We start from the raw sequence: 24,906 nt of genomic DNA on the forward strand, positions 1-24,906 counted from the left end.
GGAACTTACAAACTGGAAAACCATGAGGGACAAATATGTTTGACTGGAGAAACCAGAGAGCGAGGACCCAGGAGCAGAGGAAGTCCCATTATTTTATTTTTCCATCATCTGATATCGCTTCTAAAACAGTGAGAGATGACCACATTAGCACAGAATGCTAAGCATGAACAGAAATGCCAACAGTGATGCAAAGATTCCCCACAGAAGCTTGAATCCGCCTTTGTATAACATTGGGAGGCTAGCATTAATTAGCATGTGTCTGTGTGATGCTCCCTGTGGATCAGGAAGCTTGCACACCTAGCATACTAGCATAAGGTCAAGGTCAAGGTCAAATTTATTTATATAGCACATTTCAAACAGCCGATGCTGCACAAAGTGCTTAACAATATAAAAATGGCATTAAAAAGCAACAATGTAATACAATAATGATAATAAAAAACAATAATAGGACAATAAAAGAATTAAAACAATAACTAAAACTAATTCAAATAAGACCAAAATGCTTGGATCATAGTGTGTTAAAAGCCAGGGCATAAAAATGTGTCTTTAGTAATGATTTAAATTGCTCAAGTGTTTGTGCAGATCTAATATTTAAGGGGAGACTATTCCAGAGTCTGGGACCTGCCACAGAGAAGGATCTATCACCACGGGATTTGAGATAAGTCCGTGGGATGGACAGCATTAATTTTGAGCTAGACCTCATGGTTTTTCTTGGAGCATAGGCAGAGAGGAGCTCAGACAGGTAAGGAGGGGCTTGGGCATTAAGTGACTTAAAAACAAAAAGTAAAACTTTAAATTGGATCCTGTAGGAGACAGGAAGCCAGTGTAAAGAAGCTAAAACTGGAGTTATATGCTCTCTCCGTTTGGTACCAGTTAGCAGGCGAGCAGCTGCATTTTGAACCATCTGAAGACGATGGATGGTGGCCTGATCTAGACCATAATACAATGAATTGCAGTAGTCCAATCTGCAAGTAAGAAAAAGGTGATAACTCCACCCTCTCTTCCAAACACAGTCACTTCCGGCTCCAAGATCCAGCTCGGTGACGGAGGCGAGGCTTCAAAGGACGGAGCTCACTGGCAACAGTAGCCCGTGGCCATCTTTTATATACAGTGTGTGTGCTGCGGCTCCACTAAATGCATAAGGTCATAGAGTTTAGGATTCACATTAATTAATAATGGCGCTTTTGTGTGCTGGAACACATCTGAGAGCAGCTGCAGCAGACGCTGAGGCTGGTCCCGGGATGTTTGGGAATGACTGATGTTATTTTCTCACAGCCAAAATGGCGTGACTGACTGCAAGGGCGCGAGCGTGGGCCAAGACATGTGGGCGGGAAAATGCTGCTGCGCCTCTACTCGGGTCTTTCCGGCCTCCTCCGGAGCGGCTGAACACGCGCGGCTCACAGAGCAGCAGCAGCCGCAGCAGCAGCGCCGAAGAGCCGCTGGAGCAGCTCCGCGACCCGCCGCCGATTTTAACCCAGATTTCCGTCGGGGACTCGGGCAGGCGGTGGGCTGACGGCTCGGGTACAGAAGAATGAGAGAGCCCTCTCACCGCAGGGCGCGCAAACATGAACGGGGCCGTGTATATGTCGTTCTTCCAGGGCCAGCTGGAGTCCGTGCTCGAGCAGGTCGTTCAGCTCGCCGTTCAGGAAATAAGCAAGACGGTGGGCTCCAGCCTGAACGGCCTGCTGCTGGAGACGGCCGTGAAGGAGCAGGAAAACCGTCGGCTCCGGCTCCAGCTCCAGGCGCGGGAGAAACGGAGCCGAGCCTCTGCTTCAGACGACGGAGGAGGAGGAGGCTCCCCGGTGGGTGGTAAGAACAAAGCCGGGGAGAAGGCGGATAGCGGACGGGCGAAACCCGAGCAGCAGCCCGGGGGACAGGGCATGGGGCCCGGCGTGCCCACCGACACACGCCGCCTGGAGCAGAGAGGACGAGTCGTGGGTAGGCACCCGTTACACAACACACACACACACACACACACACACGTTTCACTTCCTATTAATCCCGTTTTCCAAAAAAACAAACAAACATGCCTGCTGGCCAGCAGGAGGCGCTGTGAGGCAGCCCTCGTCCTCCACACTGTTTCACTTTAGTTCTGACAAATTCAACGTAATTATGACGTCATCCGTGATTGACCAATCAGCAGATAGTCGCAGACTGATGGCATTTAAAAAGCGTGGCTCTGAGGAAGAAGGCCGAAAACCTCGAGCCTCCAAACGATAACACCATCCGACACGGTGTCGGTTCTCAGGTGGACGACAAACGACATCTCCGACACTACCTCGGCGTCCTTCCAGGTCAACTTACTTGGACCTCGCCTGGACTTTTTAGTTGATCCTTTTTTATCGATTGTAACAAATAAAACACGTCAGCCTTCAACAAGAAACCTTAAAACACTGTGTGGTGGGACACCTGAGCGCCCGCTGAGCCCTGATCCAGGTGAAGGAGCCTGCAGTGCTCGGTGGACACGAGTTACTCGATGATTCATGAACGATTCCACATGTTTTGGTGTTTTTTGGGGTTTTTTTTTGTGACATTGGACGTGTGGTGGAAGCTCGCTGGATTTGACATGTATTTCACGTGCTCATACTGGTTTCCATGGAAACACCACCACTGTAACCAGGCTGAGAGCAGCTGGCTGTGGCGTTTGGAGGCGGTGCTAATTGTTGTCAGGTGCAGCTGTGATGTCATCTTTTTGATGAAAAAAGGTGACGAAAACTTCCAGAAGAAAAAAAAGTTTGTGCTCTGCAGACTCTGCAGAGAAACGTGAACTCAGCGGCCTCGTTTGCGTGTAATCGCCCGTCTGAGTGTCACGTCAGAGACGATAACGCTGCAGCTTCACGAGGAGAAGTCGAGGAGCTCGAGCGTGAACTCTGCAGGGCTGAAAATAAAAAGCGAGGTGTGCAGCCTAAGGATCGTAACCCCCCCCCCCCCGGCAGGAAAGGAGGGGTGCTGGTGAGGAGGAGCGGGGAATCCAGAAGACCGCAGGAGAAAGGGAGGAAAACCTGCTCTGAAATCCTCCCCGGTCAGTGTTTCTCTGTGGATGATTCACCATGACGCTGAAGTCGGACCCGTGGATGCAGAAACTGAACCCACCCTCGCACGGTGTGTTCGCCTTACTCGCCATTACAGTCAGGTCCCCGCCGATTCTCCGGAACGGTCGCTCGGACAGACCCGCCAAAGAGCTCTGAGCTCTGCTCATGTCATGTTTGCAGGTTTTAAACTGTGAGCACTTGGATTCAATAACGTGACTTTTTATGTCAAACAAACGGCTTTTTTCCAGATGTTTACATAAATGATCCCACTGCACAGCAGATTAGAAAAATGTCTGATGAGCAAACGTCCGCTTGCTGTTCAGCAGCTGCCGTGTTTAAGGATGAGAATTTCATTTATCACACCAGTGGGAAAGACGTCAGGAGTGTGAGGGACTCCACTTTATCCTGAAGTTCCTACAAGGACTCAAGGAAAAAACAGGAAATGATTTAAATCAGTGTAACCCCACGATGAGCGCCGGCTGTCCTGAGGTCATCATGCCACACTAGAGCTGGGCGATAAAACGATAACGATATGTGTTGCGAAATAACTTTTTCTCGATAGAAAAATTAAACTATTGCGATAGGCCTCATCTCTCTTGTCCTCTTAAAAAAAAAAAAAAAAAAAGAACAGCCAATCCAAATTAAGTAGCGCAGAGCCGAACCAATCACAGCCGCAGCGTCACGTCACGTGACTTGTTACGTGCAGCACAAGCGCCAAGGCGCACATGTGTATTTGTTTTTGCAGCCGTGCAGCCCGGGTAATGAAGGAAATGAGTTTGCCGACTAGAGAAAAATCAACCGAGAGCGTGAGCGAAGGTTACCGAAGAAAAAACAGATGATGGTTCCAATGCCGGAGAGCTTGTCGAACGGAAGGGCCACAGAAGTTCCGTAGTGTGAAGGTATTTCGGCTATTTCAAGTCTGACAAAAAACAGAGTAGCGCGCACTGTAAATTGTGCCGAAAGCAAGTCTGGAAATAGAATAAAGCGGTGCATGCTCAATCTCTGACTGAAAGCGCTGATTCGTCATTCGGCTTTTGTCAGACTAAAGTAACTGTTAAAACTGTTTGAAAAGCTAAGCTATACAACAAGGAGAGATTGAGAATTTCCTTTCAGTTCTCAGTTTATTTGATATTGACAAAAGTTAGTCAATTTTGTCTGTTCTTCTGTAAAACGACCTAAGATTTATTTTTAGAATTAATATTTTGTTTCTAAGTGGAATTGACAATTTAGTCTGTTTTGTTTGTTCTATTTTGAAACTCAAACTCTTTAGCGGCTGCCTTTTGTGTAGTTTGCAATATTTGCCTTTATTTATCTGAAACTGAAGTCTCATGTTCCTTAAGTACATCTACCCTGTTGAACTTATTATGGGAAATAAATATTTAAATCAAAACAAGCTGCTGATTATTTCACATTTTACTTGTGAGCAACGGCACATTTAAATCTTACAAATATAGTTATTTGGCTTATATCGTGATATATATCGTTATCGCCTGAAATGAAAAAAACATATCGTGATATGAAAAAATCTTATATCGCCCAGCTCTATGCCACACACACACACACACACACACACACACACACACACACACACACACTCTCTCTCGCTGCACTGCAGCAGCGTCCACATGCAGGGACACGTGAGCAGGAGATAAAAGACGCTCTCTCGCATGCCTGCACACATCTGCCAACTGCAGCACGCAAACACGCTGCTGAGGCCCCCCCACCCACATGCTGAGATTACCAGGTCACCGTCATGCACCCTCAGAGTTCAGGACATCAGCGGTGGTGGCGTCAGAAAGCATCAGTTCACTTCCTAACCTCCTCATACACACCCCACAGGTCAAAGGTCACACTGCTGTGTGTGGATAGAGAGGATGACAATGCTGAAGGGAAAAGCTTTGACAGTCAGGCGATGCTTGAAAGCTGGTGAACCTGGTGAAAGGCTGAGTTTCACAGAGTGTCACTGAAGTATCCCCGACTCGTAGCGTGCTGAAAGTCCTCTGATCCGCGACGTCTGCTCGCTCACGGCTGCTAGCAGCTTTAATGAAAGTCGTTGTCACTGTGACAGAGCCATCAGCCAAAAAATCAATCGATCAATCACTAAGTTTCAGAAAATAGTTGTTTTAGTTGTGTGAATAAGCTCCGCCCTGCTGGGTGCTCTTCAGCCATTAGAGGGCCCTGCAACCTGTTTCATCATGAACTGTGATTTCACAGCCAGTCTCTCCAGTAATAAGCCCCACCCCATCTCTGTCCCACAGACCAGCTGAAGTCCGTCATGGAGCAGGTCCTGGACTTTGCTGTGCGCGAGCTAACGAAGATCGTGGAGGCGTCGTTCGACGACCTGCTGCTGGAGATCACCAAGATGGAGCGAGAGCAGCAGCTGCTGGAGAAGAGGCTGGGAAAGGGTGCCGAACGAGGAGGCGGGGACAAAGGGAAAGGTGGAGGCGGAGGAGGCAGGGGGAGGAGGGGCTCGGAGAACGACTCTGTGTCCCCGAGCGGCTCAGAGGACGCCCGCGAGGAGGTCGCTGTGGTCACTGCATCCAAAGAGACGCCGCAGACACACGGTGAGTGATCAGCTGGAAGGAACTGAGTGTCGTACTTTGACCGGGTCTGGTTGGTTGTGATTGGCTGTCAGTGAGCCTGACTGGGTGTGGCTGGTGTCCTGTTTTGTGTTTCCACAGGTGTGTCAGATCAGGTGTGTGGAGTCACTGTTATTTTAGCTGAAGCTAACCTTCTTCCTCCCCCTCTTTACTGTCCTCCCCCCCAAGTCCCGGAGCGTCCCCCCGTCCTGTCCGTCTCTCAGGACTGGGTTCCCATCCTGGACAAAGTCTTCGGTCAGAAGTGGTGCAGCGATGTCTGGGACGTCAAAGAGGTCGGCGGGGGTGGAGGAGGAGGAAGTGGGCGGGGATTAGGAGAGAGTGTGACTCATATTGTCCCCGCCCCCACCCCAGCAGTGACCCTGGAGCCCTCCCCCTCCTCTCCACAGCAGGACCCCCGCTGGACTCCTTTGGAGGACATGGAGGTGTTTTCTCCTGATGAAGATGAAGCTGCGGGCAGTCTGATAAGTGCCGCCGTCAGACCGCCGCCCGGACCTCCACCCGGACCTCCCCTCAGCCCCACATGTGAGGCACCTACAGTTTATCCTCAGTGCTTCACAACAGGAAATATGTAGTGTAACATTAACAGGTTTATGTATGAGTAAATAAGAAGGAAATATTCAGTAGTAACATTTTTAACATCTGAAAGCATGAAAGTGACGTTTACACACAGCTCCTTTTTAAATTACTCCACAAAAGCACCGTCAGTGGAAACAACTGAATAAGGATCTTAAAAAAAAGAACGACATTAATAATCATTTATATATATTAATTTTTAATATTGCATGGCTGTGTTTTAGTTTTGGGTGCGACCTGTCCAGGTGTGCCCCGCCTCTCGCCCAGTCACAGCCGTGAAAGGCTCCCCCCCCCCATGATCCTGATAAGGAGAAGTGGGAGAGACGGGATGGATGATTTTTAGTTTCATGAATGAAAAGACAGAAAACTTAGTGTTTGTAAAAAGATCTGATGATATTTTTACTGACGCTGAGAGGAATCTGAAACTGTGACCTTTGACCTCGCTCCCTCCTTCAGGTCAACGCTCCTCAGCCTCCATGCTTCATCGCCTCCTCACGCTCCCCTCCCAGCTGCTCGATGACGATGAGGAAGCCGCCGCCAAGGAGACGCTTGGGTCTCTGGCGTTTGACGGCTCCATCAGGCTGCAAGACGCCGTCGAGCCGCCCGCTCAGACTGGCAGAGAGGAGGAAGAGGAGGAAGAGGAGGAGGGAGAGGAGGAAGATGAGGAGGATAAAGGGAAGAAGGTGAGGAGCGCACAAGAGCCTGGAAAGCAGACAAATGTTGATTTTTAATGTTTAGATGGCGAGCTGACATCTCTTCCTGTCTTTCAGCGGAAGCGGCGGCGGGTTTGGTCTGAGTGTGAGGAGTGTGGCCGCAGGTTCAGCCGGATATCCCTCCTGAAGGCTCACCGCCAGACTCACAGTGCTGGAAACGCCGCCTCTTCGCCGCCTGCCGGGGCCGCCTCGCCACTCCGCTGCTCCGACTGCGGCAAAAGGTTCTCCTCAGCAACCCGTCTCCACAGCCACATCCGGACTCAGCATCACAGCGACCAATCCTGATCCGGGACCAGACGGTACGCAGGCGAGAGCGGCGGGGACATTTTATTCTGTTACAAGGACACTTTTACTCTGAAAGGCCACAGGAAGTAACTGCGAAACTGACCTCTAATCAGAGCTGCCTCGCTGTCATCGGTACCCCCGGAGCGGGATCCCGGGTTCTGAACGATCCGGCTCAGCGACAGGAAACGTTAAAACGAAAACGTCCTGCCAAAGTTCTTTTTTTTAACTTTGACGTTTGTTTCTTCAAATATTTAAAATTCCTGAAAATTTTCAGGTCTAACTTTTTTATTTCTTAACCAGAAAACCTTTAGACAGTGGAAACAAAACACGGTCGCAGTGCTGCGTCTGAAATTCGTTTGGGTTATTTTCAGATTATTTTTCTGAAATTTGAGCTCAAAACAGAAAGAAATCTGAAATTGTCACGTTTATTAAAGTTTCGTCTGGAACAAACTGCTGAAAGCTGAAGCAGTTTGATTTTAGTTTGACAGGAAGACGAGCGAGGACGGACGCAAAGAAAATAGGACATTTATTAGAAGTATTAGAAAAATTTCAAAATTAAAGCCTCAAATTCAGGAGGAAGATCAGCGTAAAACCCGTGTCTTTGGGTTTGTACGGAGGTGGATTCGCTCATTTGAGAACCTGGAAACGTTTTTTGGAGGTGACTCGGACGACAGCGTGAATCTGACCCAGCGTAGAAACTTTTTGAGGAGGAGGTGGTCAAAGGTCAGGGGTAACCGAGGGAAAACACACGCACACATCCTCCTGCAAATTGTGGGCTTGGTTTTTTGCTTCTTTGCTCGCTGCCTGCTGGTTTGTGTCTGTGCAGCGTGCACACGTTTTCTACTCGTTTGGTTTTAACGTGCCCTTTCTTTAGGTTTCTCTGGATTATTGTCGAGTGCATGTCTGTGGTTTTATCAGCGTTCCTCGATCAACTCCGAGAACCAAAACAAACAGGGACTTCCTGTCCATTGGAGATGTCTTCAGTTCCAATGTGAAGCTCAGCGGTGGGCTCCTTCCTCCTTCCATCTCACTAACACAAAATGTGTCACACTAGCAGAATTTCTTTGTTTTCTCATCTTTTGTTGTTCAGACATAATTTAAGTCCATGAAGCTACGAGTCACCTCAGCGTTAGCATTTTACCCACAGCTCAGACTGGTTAAACCAGCCGACCTCACAGCAGTCATATTATGGGGTGAGCTGGAGCTAGCAGCTACAGCCACCTGTGTCACCATCAACCTATCAGTCACAGAGGCCACGCCCCTAACATTGCAAATTTTAAACGGGTGACTTGTAAAAACATTCTGCCCCCGTACAGGTGCTACTAAGGAGGAAATGATACACAGAGACTAAACGGTTTGTGTGTCAGGCTGCCAACGTGTTTATTTTAACATGGGAGTCTATGGGGACTGGCTCACTGTTGCCTCTGCTGGGTGTCAGAGGAACTGCAGCAGTCAGTTTTTATCATTAAGGCTGGATTATGAGATCTAAACTTTGATTTATTCTTCATTAATTCAGGATTACGTAGGCTGTGAAACATTTTGATTTTATAAAGTCAAAATCTTCACTTTTCTTGCACAATTGGGCTTCCGTAGATCATCAGCTGGAAATGATTTTAAAAATTGATCTTCTTTGGTAAGTCTGCTGTGTCCCCTACGGAAGCCCATTCCTGCCAAAAAAGATAACTTTGGGTTTCACTTCGAGTAGCAATTTTTTTCCCCTTGAATTTAATTTTTTGCTGTAACATTTGCATATTTAAATTTTTCATTGTTTATTTCAAATTTGCAACGTAAACATCTGTTTTAAGTCTTTTAGTGTCCACCAAGGCAAACTTGGAAATAAGGAAATCTAATGATTTATTCTGCTTGTCATTTTCATGTTTTGGAGGAGGAAGAGGATGGAGGAAGGAAGGATCAGGTGACAGGAAGTGATTCATCCTGAGAGTTAGTTTTTATCCCTGATGTTGGCACGAACAATCACAGAATCCGTTGTTTCACGCTGTGTAAATGTGCGAACCTTTTTTAAACTCTGTTTTTACTCATTTGAACAAAACGTCTGAAGCAATACGATGGCGAGCTCTGCAGAGCTCCGCGGTTCAATTTGAAGAAGAAGCAGAAATGCACAAAATGAAACCGTCTGCGAGCCGAAGGCGTCTGATCGTTGGAGGATCCAGAACTCTGGTCTCCTCAGGGGGAAAATCAGACTTTTTTACTGTCCTTTCTTTGCTTCACTGACCGCGTCGTCTCGTTTTCGTACCTCATTTTTCAAGTGTTTCTTTGACTTCCTGTTTCCATGAGACCTCATTACCTCAGCTGAAGCACGGCGGCGAAATCTCAACAGATCAACGAGCAGAGTTTAGTTTTCTTTCCAGGCCTGGTCTGACATAAAAACCACTCGACATGAGACGTTTCTTTGTGTTTTATGTGTTTTTTCTTTGAAGGTTTGATTCGTACAGAATCCAAAATCTGATTAAAAAAAAGTTGTTTTTTTTAGTTTTTTTACATTAAGCTGAATTTAAGTAAATATTTGTTTACATTGGTGAAGAATTAAAACTCGTATGTAAACACAGTAAACCAGCTCCCCCTATCCCAGCATCCTCCTTTGCTGCAGCCTTTCCATCAACTGTGTTGGCCAATAGCAAAGTGGCAGAGCACCCTCTGGTGGACAGACTCCAACATTGGCACTCCTGACATGGCTGCGGGGCGTTTCTTTGTTCTTTACTTTAGTTTTCATGTATCAGTGGCAGTTAAAGCTGCAGACAGATGAGGAATGCCAAAAACCGGGCGGCGGATAAATCGGGACGTAAAAGCTTCTTTCAGCTGCTCCGTGAATCCTCGGGGTCTCTGTGGCTTCCCTGACAGAAGCCCAGAGCTCTCCTTTTACTTCAGATGTGTGAAGCGCTTTTAGGGTTCTGGCCCTCTAAACTGTACATATATGAATAAAGCCACAAAACTGCTTTGTTCAAATTTCTACATTTCAGTAAAAACTGATAACTTATTGGAGTTTTGAAAACCTTGTGTGGCTGCTTGTGCTGACAGAATTAACTGAACCCAGAACCTAAAGTCCAGACTGTATTTTTCCCATCGGTCGGGCCGGATCGCTCCATTCGTTACGTTTTACTTCCTGAGAGTTGAAGTGTGAAGCAGCTTCACTCAGCACAGCGGGACAGAACTCTGGAAAGCTGAGCGGAGGGGCCAGATAAGACGACCTGAATGAGAGATCACACATTTATGATGACGTCAGTCCTTTTTTTTTTTTTTTTTTATGTCACACAGCTGCCATCACAGATCATAAATAGACTGTATGTAAAAGATGGACATAAACAGTGGTCAGCACATTTAGGAAGCGTTGAACTGACTGATTTTACCGTGTCAGCTTTCAGAAAGCAGACGTGATGCAAGACGATGGATTTCTGCACTGACTTCCGTACTTCCGCCCCTCCGAGACCCTGACGGGACCAAAATCTTCCTGTTTTTTTTCAGTCAGACCTGAACCTTAAACACATCAGGACAGGGTTTACTGAGCTCAGATCAGCTGAGCAGGATGCTCATTTTCCCATTTGGACCAGAGGAGCCGCCTCCTGCTGGACACTAGAGAGAATGCAGCAGCTTTATGTCCATCTTTTATGTACAGTGAGTAGGAACAAGCTTCGTCTGTTTGAGTTTAATGCTGCCCCGAAGAGTCGCACCACTGATCATTGATAGATATCATGTGACCTGTTTAACCAATCACAACTCCTCCTGTCCTTGTTTACACAGAGGAATGCATCTGCCTAGAAACAAGCATGATATTAGAGTTAACTTTGAGGAGGAGTCACATAACACTTTGTGTTTAAAAACCCGGATATCAACATAAACGCGTGCTAATACTGTCATCATTTGTTTATATGCAGTTTGAGGCACGTGTTGGAGTTCCATGAAATCTGATCTTATCTCAACGTAAAATACTGATATTTTTTTTCCTCCAGACGACACACACAGCTGTAAAAATCAAGTGAAACACTGAAAGTCTTTTAAGTTATAATTAATGAGTAACATTTCCCTGCTGGTGGTCTTTATTCATTTATTATGTTTGTAGCTGATCAGATGCATTTCTCTTCCAGAAAAGGTCAGTGGCTGTAACGCGTCGTTGTATCATTTCTAGTACTGAAACATTTGTGCAATGTCATCTTTTTTTTCCTCTCTCTTTTTTTGTTAGCAGTGAAAAGTGGTTGTGTGGTACTCGTACTTCAGTCCTTTGTAGCTAAAACTTGCAACTAGCAAAAAACTAATAAAAATCCTTAAGTTGGCAAGGAGTTCCTCAGGGAACTCTTCGTGGTCCTCTGATTGTTGGATGGAGACGTGTGAATGAGGGGTGAACAGGTTTGTTTTCTTTTGTTGTTTTTTTTTTTTTTCATGTTAATATTTCCAGTTGGAGGTTTTCCTGTAAGTCAGGCTCTTAGTGAAGACACAGGGGAACTTGTTTCGGGGGTGGGTTTGTTTTAAACTTTAAATATGGATTTCTACTTCCTGTTTAACCTTGATGAACGCTGTATGTCAAAGAAAAGTTCATCTCATTTTTTGGATGTGATGCAATACTTTTGATAAAATGTGCCCTGTTTTTTATTTTATTTTGTTTTTTAATGGACACCAGCCAAATGGTAGACTGAATGCTTCAGGATTTGTTTAAAAACAAAACAAAAAAACTTAGACTTGATGTGACCAGTGTCAGTTCTGAGTGAGTTATCAGACTCTGATGTGTTGGCTGTTTACTTTGTGCCTGGTTTTATCAGCGCTGTGCGGGCTGTATGTCATTAAACACCAACTTACAACTGTCTGCCAGGATGATGATGATGATGAAGGCTACGGTGACTTTTTTTTTTTTTTTTAAGAAATGTATTGCCTGTTTTAGTTGAGCAGAACGGGTATTTTGTAGTGTTAAAATTCAAAGGAAACAAATAAATGTTCATAACTACCCGGCTGGGACGTTGACTGTTCTTTAATGTTATTTCACAAATGTTCAGCAACTTGACCTGGTTGCTTCAACATTTAAACAAAATGTTGTTTAAACAGATTTTAAAAGAAAACAAAACCCCCCTCAGAGACATAAAAGTGCTTTCTTGAAATATTGGTAGTCCATGTATGTATGAGGTTAGTTAAAGTGTTTCCTAATTTAGACTCAAATATGAAATGTTCATAAAGGCTAAATACCAAACTTTGATACAAAGCTTCTATATTATATTCTATATTGCTTCCCCTTGTCACAAGGGGGCGCCACAGTGGGTAGCTCCACCTGTTTGATTTTAAATCACCCTAAAGGGGATTTGGGTCTCTGGAACAAACCACACTCTTCACTTTGCCCTGAGACAAACACTTTGCCCCCCCTTCCTCAGCCAGTATTCACCTGATTGGCAGGTTTAAACAGTAGGTGGGTGGGGTCTCTTAAGATGACCATATAGGGACAGCCAATCTCTGTGACTGTGATCAACATTAACAATAAAAAACAAAACACAGTTCTGCATTAATACAGGGTGTATCAGAGTCATCTGATTTCAAAAGGCTTTGAATATATTTTACGTTTTATGTACACCTACTGGCAAATATGTGAATGTCAGCTGTTTCATACACCCTGAACTTGTTTCTGTAAAATTCTGAGCTGGTTGCACGACACATGGCGTGCTCTTATGTTTCAAATTTTTTGCTGAAAAAAAAAAAATCTTTTATTTGAAAGATTTTTTTTTAAAAATCCCCACCTGATTTTGTTCAGCTAGCTGACCCCGGTTTTAGCAGCTGATACCCGCTTTAGGGAAAAAAAAAGAAAAGACGCCCACTCCATGGACACGCTGATGTCACTCGGCTGCACTTGACTGCCGTGACCCGGCTCAGCAGGGCGCGTGCTGTTCCCCATTCATTCATATTAACACGCTGGCGCGTGCGGATGGAAGCAAGCCGAGATCAAAGGGAGTGCGAGGTGACGACGGTGTCTCTGCTGCAACAATGTAGCGAGCGCATACCCGCCTTGCGCGCGCACACATCGAGAGCTGTACCCACCTACTACCGTTGTCATAGTTACCTACATACCCGACTGAACGGGTATGTGCACGAGCGAGAAGGGAGGGAAGGAAGGAAAGGGGGGGAGAAGCGAGAGAGGAAGGAGGGAGGAAAGGAAGGTAAGAAGGAGGGAGGGAGCGGAATTAGTCAGTGATAGAGGGGAGGAGAGGAGGCGAGGCGGCGGGTGTTCTGCCGAGGTGGACGTGGCGGGTCCGGCGGAGTGAGCTACGAGTGACGGGCAGCGGAGCCGAACCGAGGTGGACAGCCAGCCGGCCATGAAGCGGACCACCCGCAGGTAACGTCCCGCCGTTATCGGCCGCCTGGTCGCCGTGCCGCTCGCCGCCGCGTCGCTCCGCTCGGTTTCCTGCCGTTTTACCGCGCCGCCGGACGCTCGATGACCGCCGTGCTGCCGCTCGGGCTCCGTAGTTTGTTGGCTCCTTTTGTGTTGCGGTGTCAGCCGCTCGCCGTAGCGCCGGAACCCCGGGGAGGGGGCCAGGCTAACTGCTGCCCCCGCTGCGGCGCCCTCTCCCGCCTCACTCTCACTTTCTCCCCCCGCTAGCAGCAGCAACAGCGCGCTAGCTTAGCAGGCTGCAGACGATAAACAAGATGGCCACGGGCTAGCTGCTAGCCGCTAGCTAGCTAGCTAGCCAGCCAGTCAGCCAGATAAACATGGCAGCCTGCCCGTCTTTGTAGAGCTGTGAGGCGGCGGCGGAGCGTGTCCTTCCGCTGGCAGCCGTGGGTTTGTGTGTGCGAACCGCAGTAAAAGTTGTGCACAGTTGGTGAAGGATGTGGAAGTGTTAGAGCGAGAGCGGAGAGGTGCAACCTCCGGGGAAAACCACCGCCAGCAGCCCGGGAGGCAGGCAGTGCGGCGGCTGCGTGGCGAGTGGAGGGGCCACCTGAGTGCTCGCGGGGTGACAGGTAATGTCCACCTGAGAGGCAGGGAGGATAGGAAGCTGCAGCATTGTGCACAGAGCGGCTGCTCTACTTTACCTGAAAACTTCTCAGAGTGCATGTGTGTGGGAGGCCGCTGCACACGCGCACACACACAGCTGCAGCAGCTGTCTGTCTCCTCTAATGACATCCTGCTCCTGCAAACAGCACACCTCTGCAGGCCGACCTGTGCCCCATTTACAGCTGCCACCACATCAGCTCTGTCTGCATGACGGCGGTGACCGGCTGACTGCAGTCTTACTGTGGTCCTGCACCAGTGCAGAAACGGAACCGCAGCAGCTGTTGATGGGGATGTTCCCAAGAGTCATCTCTAACATTGCTGCTGGTATCTGCTCCCCTGAAAGTGTAAAAATGCTTGCTGTAAAGTTATTTAGTCTGAGTTTTTCAGGCGTGCTCATGCTGCAGGTGCAGCCTCAAAAAGTCAGTCTCACCAATTGGCACACATTAGGCGTCAGGGCCAGACACTCACGGCGCCCCTGGGGGGCGGGGGGAATCCTGGTTTCAAAATATGCTTGCATACCTGGCTTTCATGCTCAGAGGCAGGGATACAGGTGCTGTAGTGTTTTGGGTTTCCTCAGATTTCATCACCAAGGACTCTGGCTTTAGTTGCTGTTGTCACGGTAATCGACTCCTCTGTCTTCTCTCTGCAGGCTCGTGATGGTCAGCCGTATCTGCTGACATCTGGCTGATCTTCCACTACGTCATTGTTTTCCAGAGGACGCTCTCAGGGACTCCCAACCCCCCAGCCCCTCCTCCTGTGAGGGCTAGCAGACTTCACCAGCAGGAGGGGAGTGGAGGAGGAGGAGGAGAAAGTGGAGGAAGAAGAAGTAGGAGGACTTTTACCAACCTCAGCGATACCTCAGGTGTTGAAACGGAGCAGGTGAGGAGGATTAGCTCCGCCCCCTCACCATGACAGACTTGGAGAGTGAGTGCCTGAGCCTGGGCCTGCCCCCCGAATGTGGCTCGCCTCCCCTGACGCTGGACTCCTCCCTGCAGGTGGACTGTGGCGCTGCGCCCGTCGGCTCAACCCCGACGCCCACTCTGGCCCTCCTCTCCTCCGATTGTCCCACGCCCACGCTCAGTTCGCTGGCGGCGGAGATCGCGGAGCCGCTGGTGATGCTGCCGTGCGTGAAGAGCGAGCCGGAGGACGGCGACCTGGAGCCCATCAGGACTGTGGACCTGTCAGAGATCCAGCCGCTGTCCACCGCCGAGCTGGGCCAGGACCAGATCAAGATGGAGATCAGCGGCCTTGACTACATCAAGTCTGAGCATCACGGTCACCACGGCAACCACCACCTGGGGGTGTTTCACCACAGTGACGTAACAGAGCTGGACTACAAGTCGCACTACGAGCCAAGCTCAGTGTTCGACTACATCTCCCAGGTAAAACATCAGAGGCTGGCAGCTGAGAGTGACGACGCTGTTATTGTGTTATTATCGTTATTATCATTCATGCTTTTTCAAAGTATCTTCATAAATTTGGTATAAATAAAGTTTTTCATATTCTGTGAATAAAAACGCCCACCAGAGTCCATTTAAAATTCTGCCGATTTAACAGAAACCCTGAGGTTGTTTATCCTGTCAGAGAGCAGCGTAAAAGACTCAGTCCAACTCAGACATCATCAACGCCAAGCTGTTTATTTAATTATTTTCTTCTGTTGTTTTGAAAGGTCAGAATATATTATATAAACACGTGGTGTGTGTGTCGTTGATGGCGGTATCTTTGTAGACGTTTTGCGATCCATCCCAGGCACGCTGTGAGTGTGTGTCCACTTCATGTTGTTAGTGTGCTGGACACTCTCACCTTTATACCTTTATGGACATCTGAGGTGATGCCGGGCGCTTCACGATTGCAGCTGCTGCCTTGTTTTCCTCATCCTTCGTGCAGTCGTTATGCTGCAGATTGTCATGTATTGTTGGGCGGTCCAATCAGTTACGCGCTTTGTGAGCGCTTCACCTTCTGCTGTGGCTTTTGGTCGCGTCCTGTTTGTTTATCTGACTTTAATCTGGTGTGCAGCGGACAGCTGTGATTGGCTCATGTAGGGAGGATGAATTATCACTATTGGTTAATCATGTTTAATTAAGTGCGGGGAGACAAAATCACGGCGGAGATTAAAATTAAGTAAATTTGCAACCCTGAGAATTTTGCCAAAGCAGGAGGAGCCCAGGGGTCAGCTCAGGGGTCAGGTGTGTGGTTGGCAGGTGACTTGTCGCACACCTGAATTTCAGAGGAGTGTGAGGAAGCCCTGTGAGTAAACCAAAGCATACGGAGGTTATTAAAAGTGGTAAAAGAGCAACACAATGAACTGAGAACTGTGACTTGAATAACTGAGTTTAATTTTGCCATATTTGAGAAGTCGTGGTGTTTTTAGACGTGCTCTCCCTTTATGAGACTCTGGACCTCATCTGATGACTGCTTGTACTAAGAGAAACTCCTGGTGATGACGTTCACAGAACTCTGGTGTTTTCTACAAACTGACAAAAGATTCATCCCCAAAGTTTAAACCAGTTAGGAGATCAGAGCATTTTGGAGATGACCTGGAGTCAGAGCTGTTTGTATATGAAGGAAAGGGGCTCAGTGCTTCCTTTATGACAGGGGTGGGGGGACTCCAGGCCTCGAGGGCCGTTGTCCTCGATCCAACACAGCTGATTTAAATCTCCTGAAGTTCTCCAGAGGCCTTGTAATGAACTAATCATGTGATTCAGGTGTGTTGACCCAGGGTGTGATCTAAAACCTGCAGGACACCGCCACACGAGGCCTGGAGTTCCCCACCCCTGCTTTATGAGCTCCTTTAGTGTAGTAAACACTGGAGGTTCCATTTATGAAAAGAGATATTTCCATCCCATAATTCACAGCAAGGCTGTGTCAGACCGACTGAAATGTTCGATAACATCAGGCTGTAAACATCACGCTGACTGAACGACTCTGAACTCAGATTGGGAAAGCACTACACAATTAATCATAATCTGGATTTATATTATCTGACTTTTTACTACAACCCTCATTTACAAACACTCTTTCCTGTACATAAGCACCTTGTCTAACATTCCCACTCTCGCACTCTGGGTTCAGTATCTTGCCCGATGGTACTTCAGTCCACCAACCTTCTGATTGGTTGACTCCCTACCAATCAGAAGGCTGTGGCTCAGGGTCAAAGTGCATATAAGGTTCTCTGCAGGTCAGTAGTGTCTGCTGTTGTGTTGCTGTCTTTCATGATTGTTGTGACTTTTCTCTTTTGTGAGTCGGGTCAGCGATGGAGGAAATTTTAGATAACCCAAAACAGTGGCTTCCCTCCGCTGGTGTCCTTCACTGTGTTCATTATGATGCTTTTTTATGTTGGAGGTTCCTTCTTCATTTAGATGGTTCCACATTTAAGCTGTTCAGTAAGAAAATGCTGTTTTCCTCGGATCAGTGAGCCGCTGCAGGTCTGCTGCTGTGGCATGGAGGGAGCTGAGGTTTACCAAACTGTGGCCTGCAACAGCCGACACGCTCACTTCCACTCACTGTGTTCAGTTACAGAGGCTTCATAGAAAGATGCTGGCGTGGAGTCTTTGGCTCAAATATTTTACTGTAATGAGCAGCAGTGATGAAGCAGCGGTGTCTCACTGTGAACGATGCTCGTGTCGTCACTGTGAGCTGATCCCATGCCTCTTTATCTCATTTAAACAGCTCAGAGGGACAAACCAAGCACTGCATCATTCTGACCCCTTATTTGAATATGAAGCAGAGCCTGAGCTTTAGCCCTGAGGCTAGCCATCAGTTTAGTAATTGAGTATTCTATTGATTAATCAAGTAATTGGATACTTTTGTCTTTGAAAATGCAGTGTTATCTATAAAAACATTTTATTGTATTTATCTGCTATATTTCTTTTAAAGAAAACATCTTAGTAAGAAACTACAAGTACAGTGATGTTAAAATAAGATACACACAGGCAGCCAAAACTAAGGTGTGTGTGTGTGTGTGTGTGTGTGAGCCTTTAAAGAAGCACATGGTGGCTGCAATGAAGAAAGTCGAGCGTGTCTGCATTCTGAGGTCTGACTGTGCAGATGTGGGTGTGTCTGCATGGTAACGATCAAGCGCCATCGAAGCAAAAAACGTTGGTTTGAATAATCAAGTTACGTGATGACTCGTGGTGAGGATGCTGCTTCATTGTCTGAGTCTCAAAGCAGATCAGGGCTGAAACTCAGTCTTTAATGGAGGTCGGAGGTCACACGAGACTCTCTCAGCGTGTTTTTATCACAGCCATGTGAAATTTGTCCTTTTAAACAGCTGAATTCACAATAAAGTCGTTCTCACACTGTGTGGGCCACGCCTCTGTGAACTCAGGTGCCTGATTGGCACAGGCATATAAAATCCAGCACCTGCAAACTGGAAGTCCACAAAGAGCGGTCCACGGAGGTACTTCAGGCCCGTCGGACCTCAGCGATGGATGATGTGAATGTCCCCCAGACACTGACGTCTCGTAGAAAGCCTTCCCAGATTTAGTGGGGGGGGTCATAAAAGCTGCAGGTCTATGTAGACAGAAAGGGTGTGATTGAATCCCCGTCCACATTAATGCTGTTTAGTACTGACAGCTAGAGCTGGGCGATATATCGAGTTTTTTTTAAAAAATATCGATATATTTTTTATACGAGATATAAGATGTGACAATATCCTTTATATCGATATAGTCTATGTTACGTTATAATTATAGTTGCGGAGCCACAAGTTTGCCTCTCTTTTGTCCACTTTTGTCTTTACGCAACGTTACTCGACCTCGCCTCTCCTTCACTGAACACAACTCCCCCTCCTCCCCCATCGCTTCACCTGCAGGCAGCGACAAGATGGACACGGCAAATCTCCGTTAACGAGTTACTGCGCATCGCCCTGTGCGTGGGGCTGGACGGCATCAACTTGTTAACGAGCTAGCCACGCTGACGCCATGCACGGCCTGAAATCCTTTCATTTTCTCAAAAGTTGACTGGTTCTGGTTGTGCTTGATGACCGCGAACCGATTTTATGTGATCCACAGCGCTCAGCAATCTGTCAAAAAATGTTTTAGTACGACTTTGCTAAGCTACGGAGCTGCACCGCTTGATGGATTGTCGGAGCATTACGGCTACCGAGGAGCCTCGCGGAGTGATACGTACTGTGCTTCAACGTAATATTACCGTATTGTGTGTGTGTATAAGGGCCATAAATGGCTCCTGTTCAGAGACATGGTTACGAAGCGGATTTCAAACTCCAGGCTGTCAGTCACGCAGTAGAAGTTGGGAACAGAGCAGCTGTGAAATCTGTCTTTGTTATTATGCTCAGCGTCTGTTAGTTTACATTTTGACTGCACAATTGTGAGCTCTTTGTTATGCACAAAACAACATAGTTTTCTTTTATTTATAGAGCATCATTATTTAATAAATGCTCATAATTTATTTTTGAGTAGTTTTTTTCATGTACATCTATGCTGTATGTTAATAAAAGTGCCTGTGTGACATCTGGGACACAGCTTTGACTAAGAACTCTCTTTTTGTTCTTACTTTATGGCTTTAAAAAAATATCGAGATATGAATTTTGGGTCATATTGCCCAGCTCTACTGACAGTGATGCTTCCTCTGCAGTCTTTTATCATGCAGTTTACTGCAGAGTCAGTTGAGCGATAGCAACAAAGAGCAGAGAAATGCAAAGATTTGTGTCTGAGAACAGAGCGCAGACACGCAGCACTGTGGAAACAGCAGAATAGCATCAAACATGAGTGCATGAACATCTGCTGGCACATTTTCTTCCTTCAGGTTTTGTCACTGAGAGCAGACCAGAAATCAGAGGCTGATTTGTTGTTCTTTATCATTTAGCCTGGAGAAATAGTTTGTTGCTTTATAAGAAATCATCACTGATTGAAGAAAATAAGAACAACCCTAGGGTTTCTCTTCAGCACTGTAGCCAGGCTGACAAACAGACAGAGCTCTGTTGAGCCAACCATCCCTTTAACGTTAACTAGTAATGACTTCATGAAATTCTTCACAAATAAAATGTTGGTCAGCAGACCTGATGTGCTCGATGCTGAGAGAAGTCTCAGCGTGAAGTGCTATCGTGCTCAGGTTGAGCAGATGTAACTGCAGCTTTTTTCTTGTTGCAGGTCACCGACACTCTGGAGTACATCAAGTCGGACCACCACGTGGACCTACAGTGTTACTACACCACCGAGCTGAGTGCGCTCAAGTCGGAGTACCCCGAGACCAACGCCATGTCCGCCCACCTGCAGCACAACGGCCTCGAGTCCATCCACATGGCCGAGCTGCGCACGGAGCTCAACAAGCTCCGCCCTGACTCCCTGCTCATGGACGGCATCGGCAAACCAGACGCTGAGTTCGGAGGGGGGGCGCTTTACGAGCTGCAGCCCGCACACGTGGGGAAGTCCTCCACGGAGGCGATGATGGCAACAGGACAGGCGGGAGGGAGTCTGGTGGTCACGACTAAAACGCAGAGCCCGACGGTGAGGAAACCTCGCAACATGCAGGGCGAAAAACCGTTCTCCTGCACGCAGTGCGGGAAAAACTTCAGCACACTGGGAAACCTGAAAACGCACCAGCGCATACACACGGGCGAGCGGCCGTACACCTGCTCGCAGTGCGGCAAGAGCTTCGGCCAGGCGGGCAACCTCAAGCGGCATCAGCTCATCCACACAGGCCAGAAGCCGTACGTCTGCGCCCACTGCCCCAAAGGCTTCACCAAAGCCGACGACCTGCGCTCACACCAGCGGCTGCACACTGGCGAGCGCCCGTTCATCTGCACCACCTGCGGCAAGAGCTTCAGCCAGTCCAAGGAGCTGAAGGCGCACCACTTGAGCCACACGGGCGAGCGGCCGTACTGCTGCCAGCACTGTGGCAAGAGCTTCACCAAGGAGACAAGCTACCGCAACCACGTCCAGATCCACACCGGCGAGAAGCCCTTCACCTGCTCGCAGTGTGGAAAGACTTTCAGCAACTCGGGCGTCTTAAAAACCCACGAGAAGATCCACACGGGCGAGCGGCCATTCGGCTGCACGCAGTGCGGGAAGAGCTTCGGCCGTCTCGGCCACCTGAAGGCGCACCAGCAGATCCACACGGGCGAGCGGCCATACGCCTGCCCTCACTGCGGGAAGACTTTCAGCCAGTCGGGCCACCTCAAAGCACATGAGCAGATCCACAAGCGAGAGCGAGTGGACACGGCGAGCACCAGCAGCGACGGCAGCAGCAGCGCCGTGGGCAGTGACAGTAGCTAACTGCAAACCCTTTAACCTCCGGAAAAACAAAGTATTATTCCTCTTTTTTATAAATACGATATATAAAGCTTTTCCTCATGAGTTTTTCTTACATTTTCATACCTTTTGTGCTCTTTTTGCATTTTATCTGTGGGCAGGGCGGACTGACGCATTTGCTCTTATGCAAGTGTCTGTGTGTGTGTGTACACGTTATATACCGTGTGTCTGGGGGACGGGTGGGTGGGGCTGTAGATAATCTTTAAACTGGACTGACTGTAGAGTATCAGGACTTATTTTTGGAGACCTTAACAAGCACAAATACTTCAGAGACCAACAGTTTGAGTACTTCATTTTTGTATTTCCTGTTTTTTACTGACTCAGACCAGCAGTTCCTGACAGACCGTGACCCCGTTTACTGAAAAACTGCACACTCGCGGCACGGACACGCCGTCTCGGTACGCTCTAAAGGAACATGAAAGGGTCCAAAATCCCAGCCTTCCATTCTACGGTGCACTAGAATCGGGCTTCGTAGTCCTGTCGCTCTGTGGTGTCGCTGATAACTGATGGAAGCTTTATCCTTTCTCTGTAACTTAAATCTATGTGATTCGAACCGGACCCGAAGTTCCAATTCATTCAGATTTCTGTGAAATATCTCACAAGTCCGCTGTGCTCTTCACCGTCTCTGCACAGAGATCAGCCTGGAGAAATAGTTTGTTGCCTTATAAGAAAGCCCTCTGCAAAGCCAGAACATCATCACTGATTGAAGAAAATAAGAACAACCCCAGGTTTCTCTTCAGCACTGTAGCCAGGCTGACAAACAGTCAGAGCTCTACTGAGCCAACCATCCCTTTAACGTTAACTAGTAATGACTTCATGAACTTCTTCACAAATAAAATTTTTATCATTAGAGAAAAAATTACCAATAATCATCCCACAGATGTAATATTATCTACAGCTACTTTTAGTACCATCGGTGCTAAGTTAGACTCTTTTTCTCCAATTGATCTTTCTGAGTTAACTTCAATAATTAATTCCTCCAAACCATCAACGTGTCTTTTAGACCCCATTCCTACAAAACTGCTCAAGGAAGTCCTGCCATTAATTAATGCTTCAATCTTAAATATGATCAACCTATCTCTAATAATCAGCTATGTACCACAGGCCTTCAAGCTGGCTGTAGTTAAACCTTTACTTAAAAAGCATCTCTAGACCCAGCTGTCTTAGCTAATTATAGGCCAATCTCCAACCTTCCTTTTATATCAAACATCCTTGAAAGAGTAGTTGTCAAACAGCTAACAGATCATCTGCAGAGGAATGGCTTATTTGAAGAGTTTCAGTCAGGTTTCAGAGCTCATCACAGCACAGAAACAGCTTTAGTGAAGGTTACAAATGATCTTCTTATGGCCTCTGACAGTGGACTCATCTCTGTGCTTGTCCTGCTAGACCTCAGTGCAGCGTTCGATACTGTTGACCATAATATCCTATTAGAGCGATTAGAACATGCTGTAGGTATTACAGGTACTGCACTGCAGTGGTTTGTATCATATCTATCTAATAGACTCCAGTTTGTACATGTAAATGGAGAGTCCTCTTCACACTCTAAGGTCAGTTATGGAGTTCCACAGGGTTCAGTGCTAGGACCAATTCTGTTTACATTATACATGCTTCCCTTAGGCAGCATCATTAGAAGACATAGCATACATTTCCACTGCTATGCAGATGACACGCAGCTCTATCTATCCATGAAGCCAGGTAACACACACCAATTAGTTAAACTGCAGGAATGTCTTAAAGACATAAAGACCTGGATGGCCGCTAACTTTCTGCTTCTTAATTCAGATCAAACTGAGGTTATTGTACTCGGCCCTGAAAATCTTAGAAATATGGTATCTAAGCAGATTCTTACTCTGGATGGCATTACCTTGGCCTCCAGTAACACTGTGAGGAACCTTGGAGTCATTTTTGACCAGGACATGTCCTTCAATGCACATATTAAACAAAATTGTAAGACTGCTTTCTTCCATTTGTGCAACATCTCTAAAATTAGAAATATAGAAGCTGATCACAAACTTAGTTACTGATCAGAGCTCAGATTAAAGAAAGAAATGTGTGTTTACGTTATTCCAGCAATCAGATTGATGATGGCCAACTGTTTTCTTAGTTTTCCCCTCCTACTTTTTACAGGAACTGTAACTTTTTACAGTGTTGCTGTTGTAGTAAAACCTACGAAGTAGCTGGAATGGTTTGGTGTACACCGGGCTTTTATTTTGAAACTCGGTGGAATCTCTGTGCGTATTCTGTCCAGGTGGGGGAATGGTTAGTTTTTTGTTTTCTTCTCTCATGCTTGTCAGCCGGCAGTGGCTTGAACGTGCGGCGTTCACTGACAGCAGAGCAATCAGCGATCCCGCTCGTGGAAAGGGGAGCTCGCTGTTCTTCCAGTGTTTTTTCCTCGTTGATTCTCGAGGGTTACCCTGCGGGAGATAAACGGATGTAGTGAGGTTGAGCCACAGCTGCAACGTGAAGCCCCTAGCAGAGCCTTCAGTATTCTCATAACTGTACGATGTTCGTGTCTGCGAGCTTGCGTGAATCTGACCTTGGACCAACTCTGTTACAGCATTGTAGGTTTTATGACGTGAAAAGAAGAAACGTCGCATTTCTCGGTGAACGGGGTCCAACCTCTTCAGGTTCATCCATTTGTGTTTTCGGCAGTCAAAGTACTTAACCTCAGGTGAGAGTACTTCCTGCCAGTTTACTAGTATTTCACTTGCAGGTGTGGGTACTCACAGGATGTGGATGTACTGTTAAAGTCTTTGATCTTTTCCACGTTTTTATTGAGCAGTATTGATTGATCGGGACACGCCAGGCGTCTTTTTGTTGCTGATGATAATCACGTGATGGTTCATTATCATCATTATTATTATTATTATTATTATTATTATTGTTATTTTAATAATTTGTTAAAGTCAGTTTTTGCGTCGTTGGGCTCCAGAGGACCAAAACTCATCATCAGCACAAAGGAGCCCCCCCCCCCTCCCCCTCCCATCTAGATCGCTCACTGTGTACAAATCTATTGATTATGTCATTCCTACAAAATAAAAGTTAGAAAAAGAGAAACAGAAGGTGGAGGCGATTGAGCATCTTGTACTGGAAGAAAGTTAATAAAGAAACTAATGACATGTGTTGGAGTTTCCGTCTGTTTCTACTGGAATGTGTCGACTTGTTTTCAGAAACAGGAAGTCTGCCGTCCTCACAGAGTCATGAAGAAGGGGGGTTATCTATAGAGACCAAACAGTTTGTATGGAAACACGTTTGTTTCTGCTGGAGAGCTTTAACATTAGAGTCTATAGCAACTCACTGCTGCCTCCACTGGACACCAGAGGAACTGCAGGTATGAGCTGCTGCTATTTGGTCTCTGACGCCCAGTCTACAGAAACATGTTGAGAACTAGTTTTTGAAACATCCTACAGGTATCCAGCTTTTCAGAGTAAGAGCTGTACAATAAAAATATGG

General features: G+C 47.0%; 2 protein-coding genes across 3 annotated transcripts; both read left to right on the forward strand.

Annotated features, from left to right (window-relative positions):
- The first annotated feature begins 1,117 nt into the window (after positions 1–1,117).
- On the forward strand, positions 1,118–12,165 carry si:dkeyp-113d7.10 (uncharacterized). The gene is made up of 5 exons (XM_005469161.4): positions 1,118–1,938; positions 5,291–5,596; positions 5,801–6,154; positions 6,662–6,888; positions 6,976–12,165. Exons 1-5 carry the CDS (start codon positions 1,566–1,568, stop codon positions 7,201–7,203), a joined length of 1,488 nt encoding a protein of 495 aa, XP_005469218.1. The 5' UTR covers positions 1,118–1,565; the 3' UTR covers positions 7,204–12,165.
- An 870-nt stretch (positions 12,166–13,035) lies between these two features.
- si:dkeyp-113d7.1 (zinc finger protein 773) lies at positions 13,036–22,087 on the forward strand. 2 transcript variants are annotated; one of them, XM_005469162.3, is made up of 3 exons: positions 13,036–13,525; positions 14,832–15,564; positions 20,293–22,087. In XM_005469162.3, the coding sequence occupies exons 2-3, from the start codon at positions 15,091–15,093 to the stop codon at positions 21,415–21,417; spliced, it is 1,599 nt and encodes a 532-aa protein (XP_005469219.1). In that variant the 5' UTR covers positions 13,036–13,525; positions 14,832–15,090; the 3' UTR covers positions 21,418–22,087. The 2 variants fall into 2 exon arrangements, with proteins under 2 accessions (XP_005469219.1, XP_005469220.1); XM_005469163.4 differs by lacking the exon at positions 13,036–13,525 and adding an exon at positions 13,582–14,732.
- The last annotated feature ends 2,819 nt before the right edge of the window (positions 22,088–24,906 follow it).

The sequence above is a fragment of the Oreochromis niloticus genome, linkage group LG4, assembly GCF_001858045.2.
Source record: "Oreochromis niloticus isolate F11D_XX linkage group LG4, O_niloticus_UMD_NMBU, whole genome shotgun sequence".
Taxonomy (NCBI): domain Eukaryota; kingdom Metazoa; phylum Chordata; class Actinopteri; order Cichliformes; family Cichlidae; genus Oreochromis; species Oreochromis niloticus.

Bases quoted from the DNA above. Each gene is read 5' to 3' on its own strand.
- si:dkeyp-113d7.10 (XM_005469161.4), top strand. From the start codon at position 1,566: ATGAACGGGGCCGTGTATATGTCGTTCTTCCAGGGCCAGCTGGAGTCC. The intron at 1,939-5,290 runs GTAGGCACCCGT...TCTGTCCCACAG, and splicing joins GCAGAGAGGACGAGTCGTGG to ACCAGCTGAAGTCCGTCATG. The intron at 5,597-5,800 runs GTGAGTGATCAG...CTCCCCCCCAAG, and splicing joins AGAGACGCCGCAGACACACG to TCCCGGAGCGTCCCCCCGTC.
- si:dkeyp-113d7.1 (XM_005469162.3), top strand. From the start codon at position 15,091: ATGACAGACTTGGAGAGTGAGTGCCTGAGCCTGGGCCTGCCCCCCGAA. The intron at 15,565-20,292 runs GTAAAACATCAG...TTCTTGTTGCAG, and splicing joins TGTTCGACTACATCTCCCAG to GTCACCGACACTCTGGAGTA.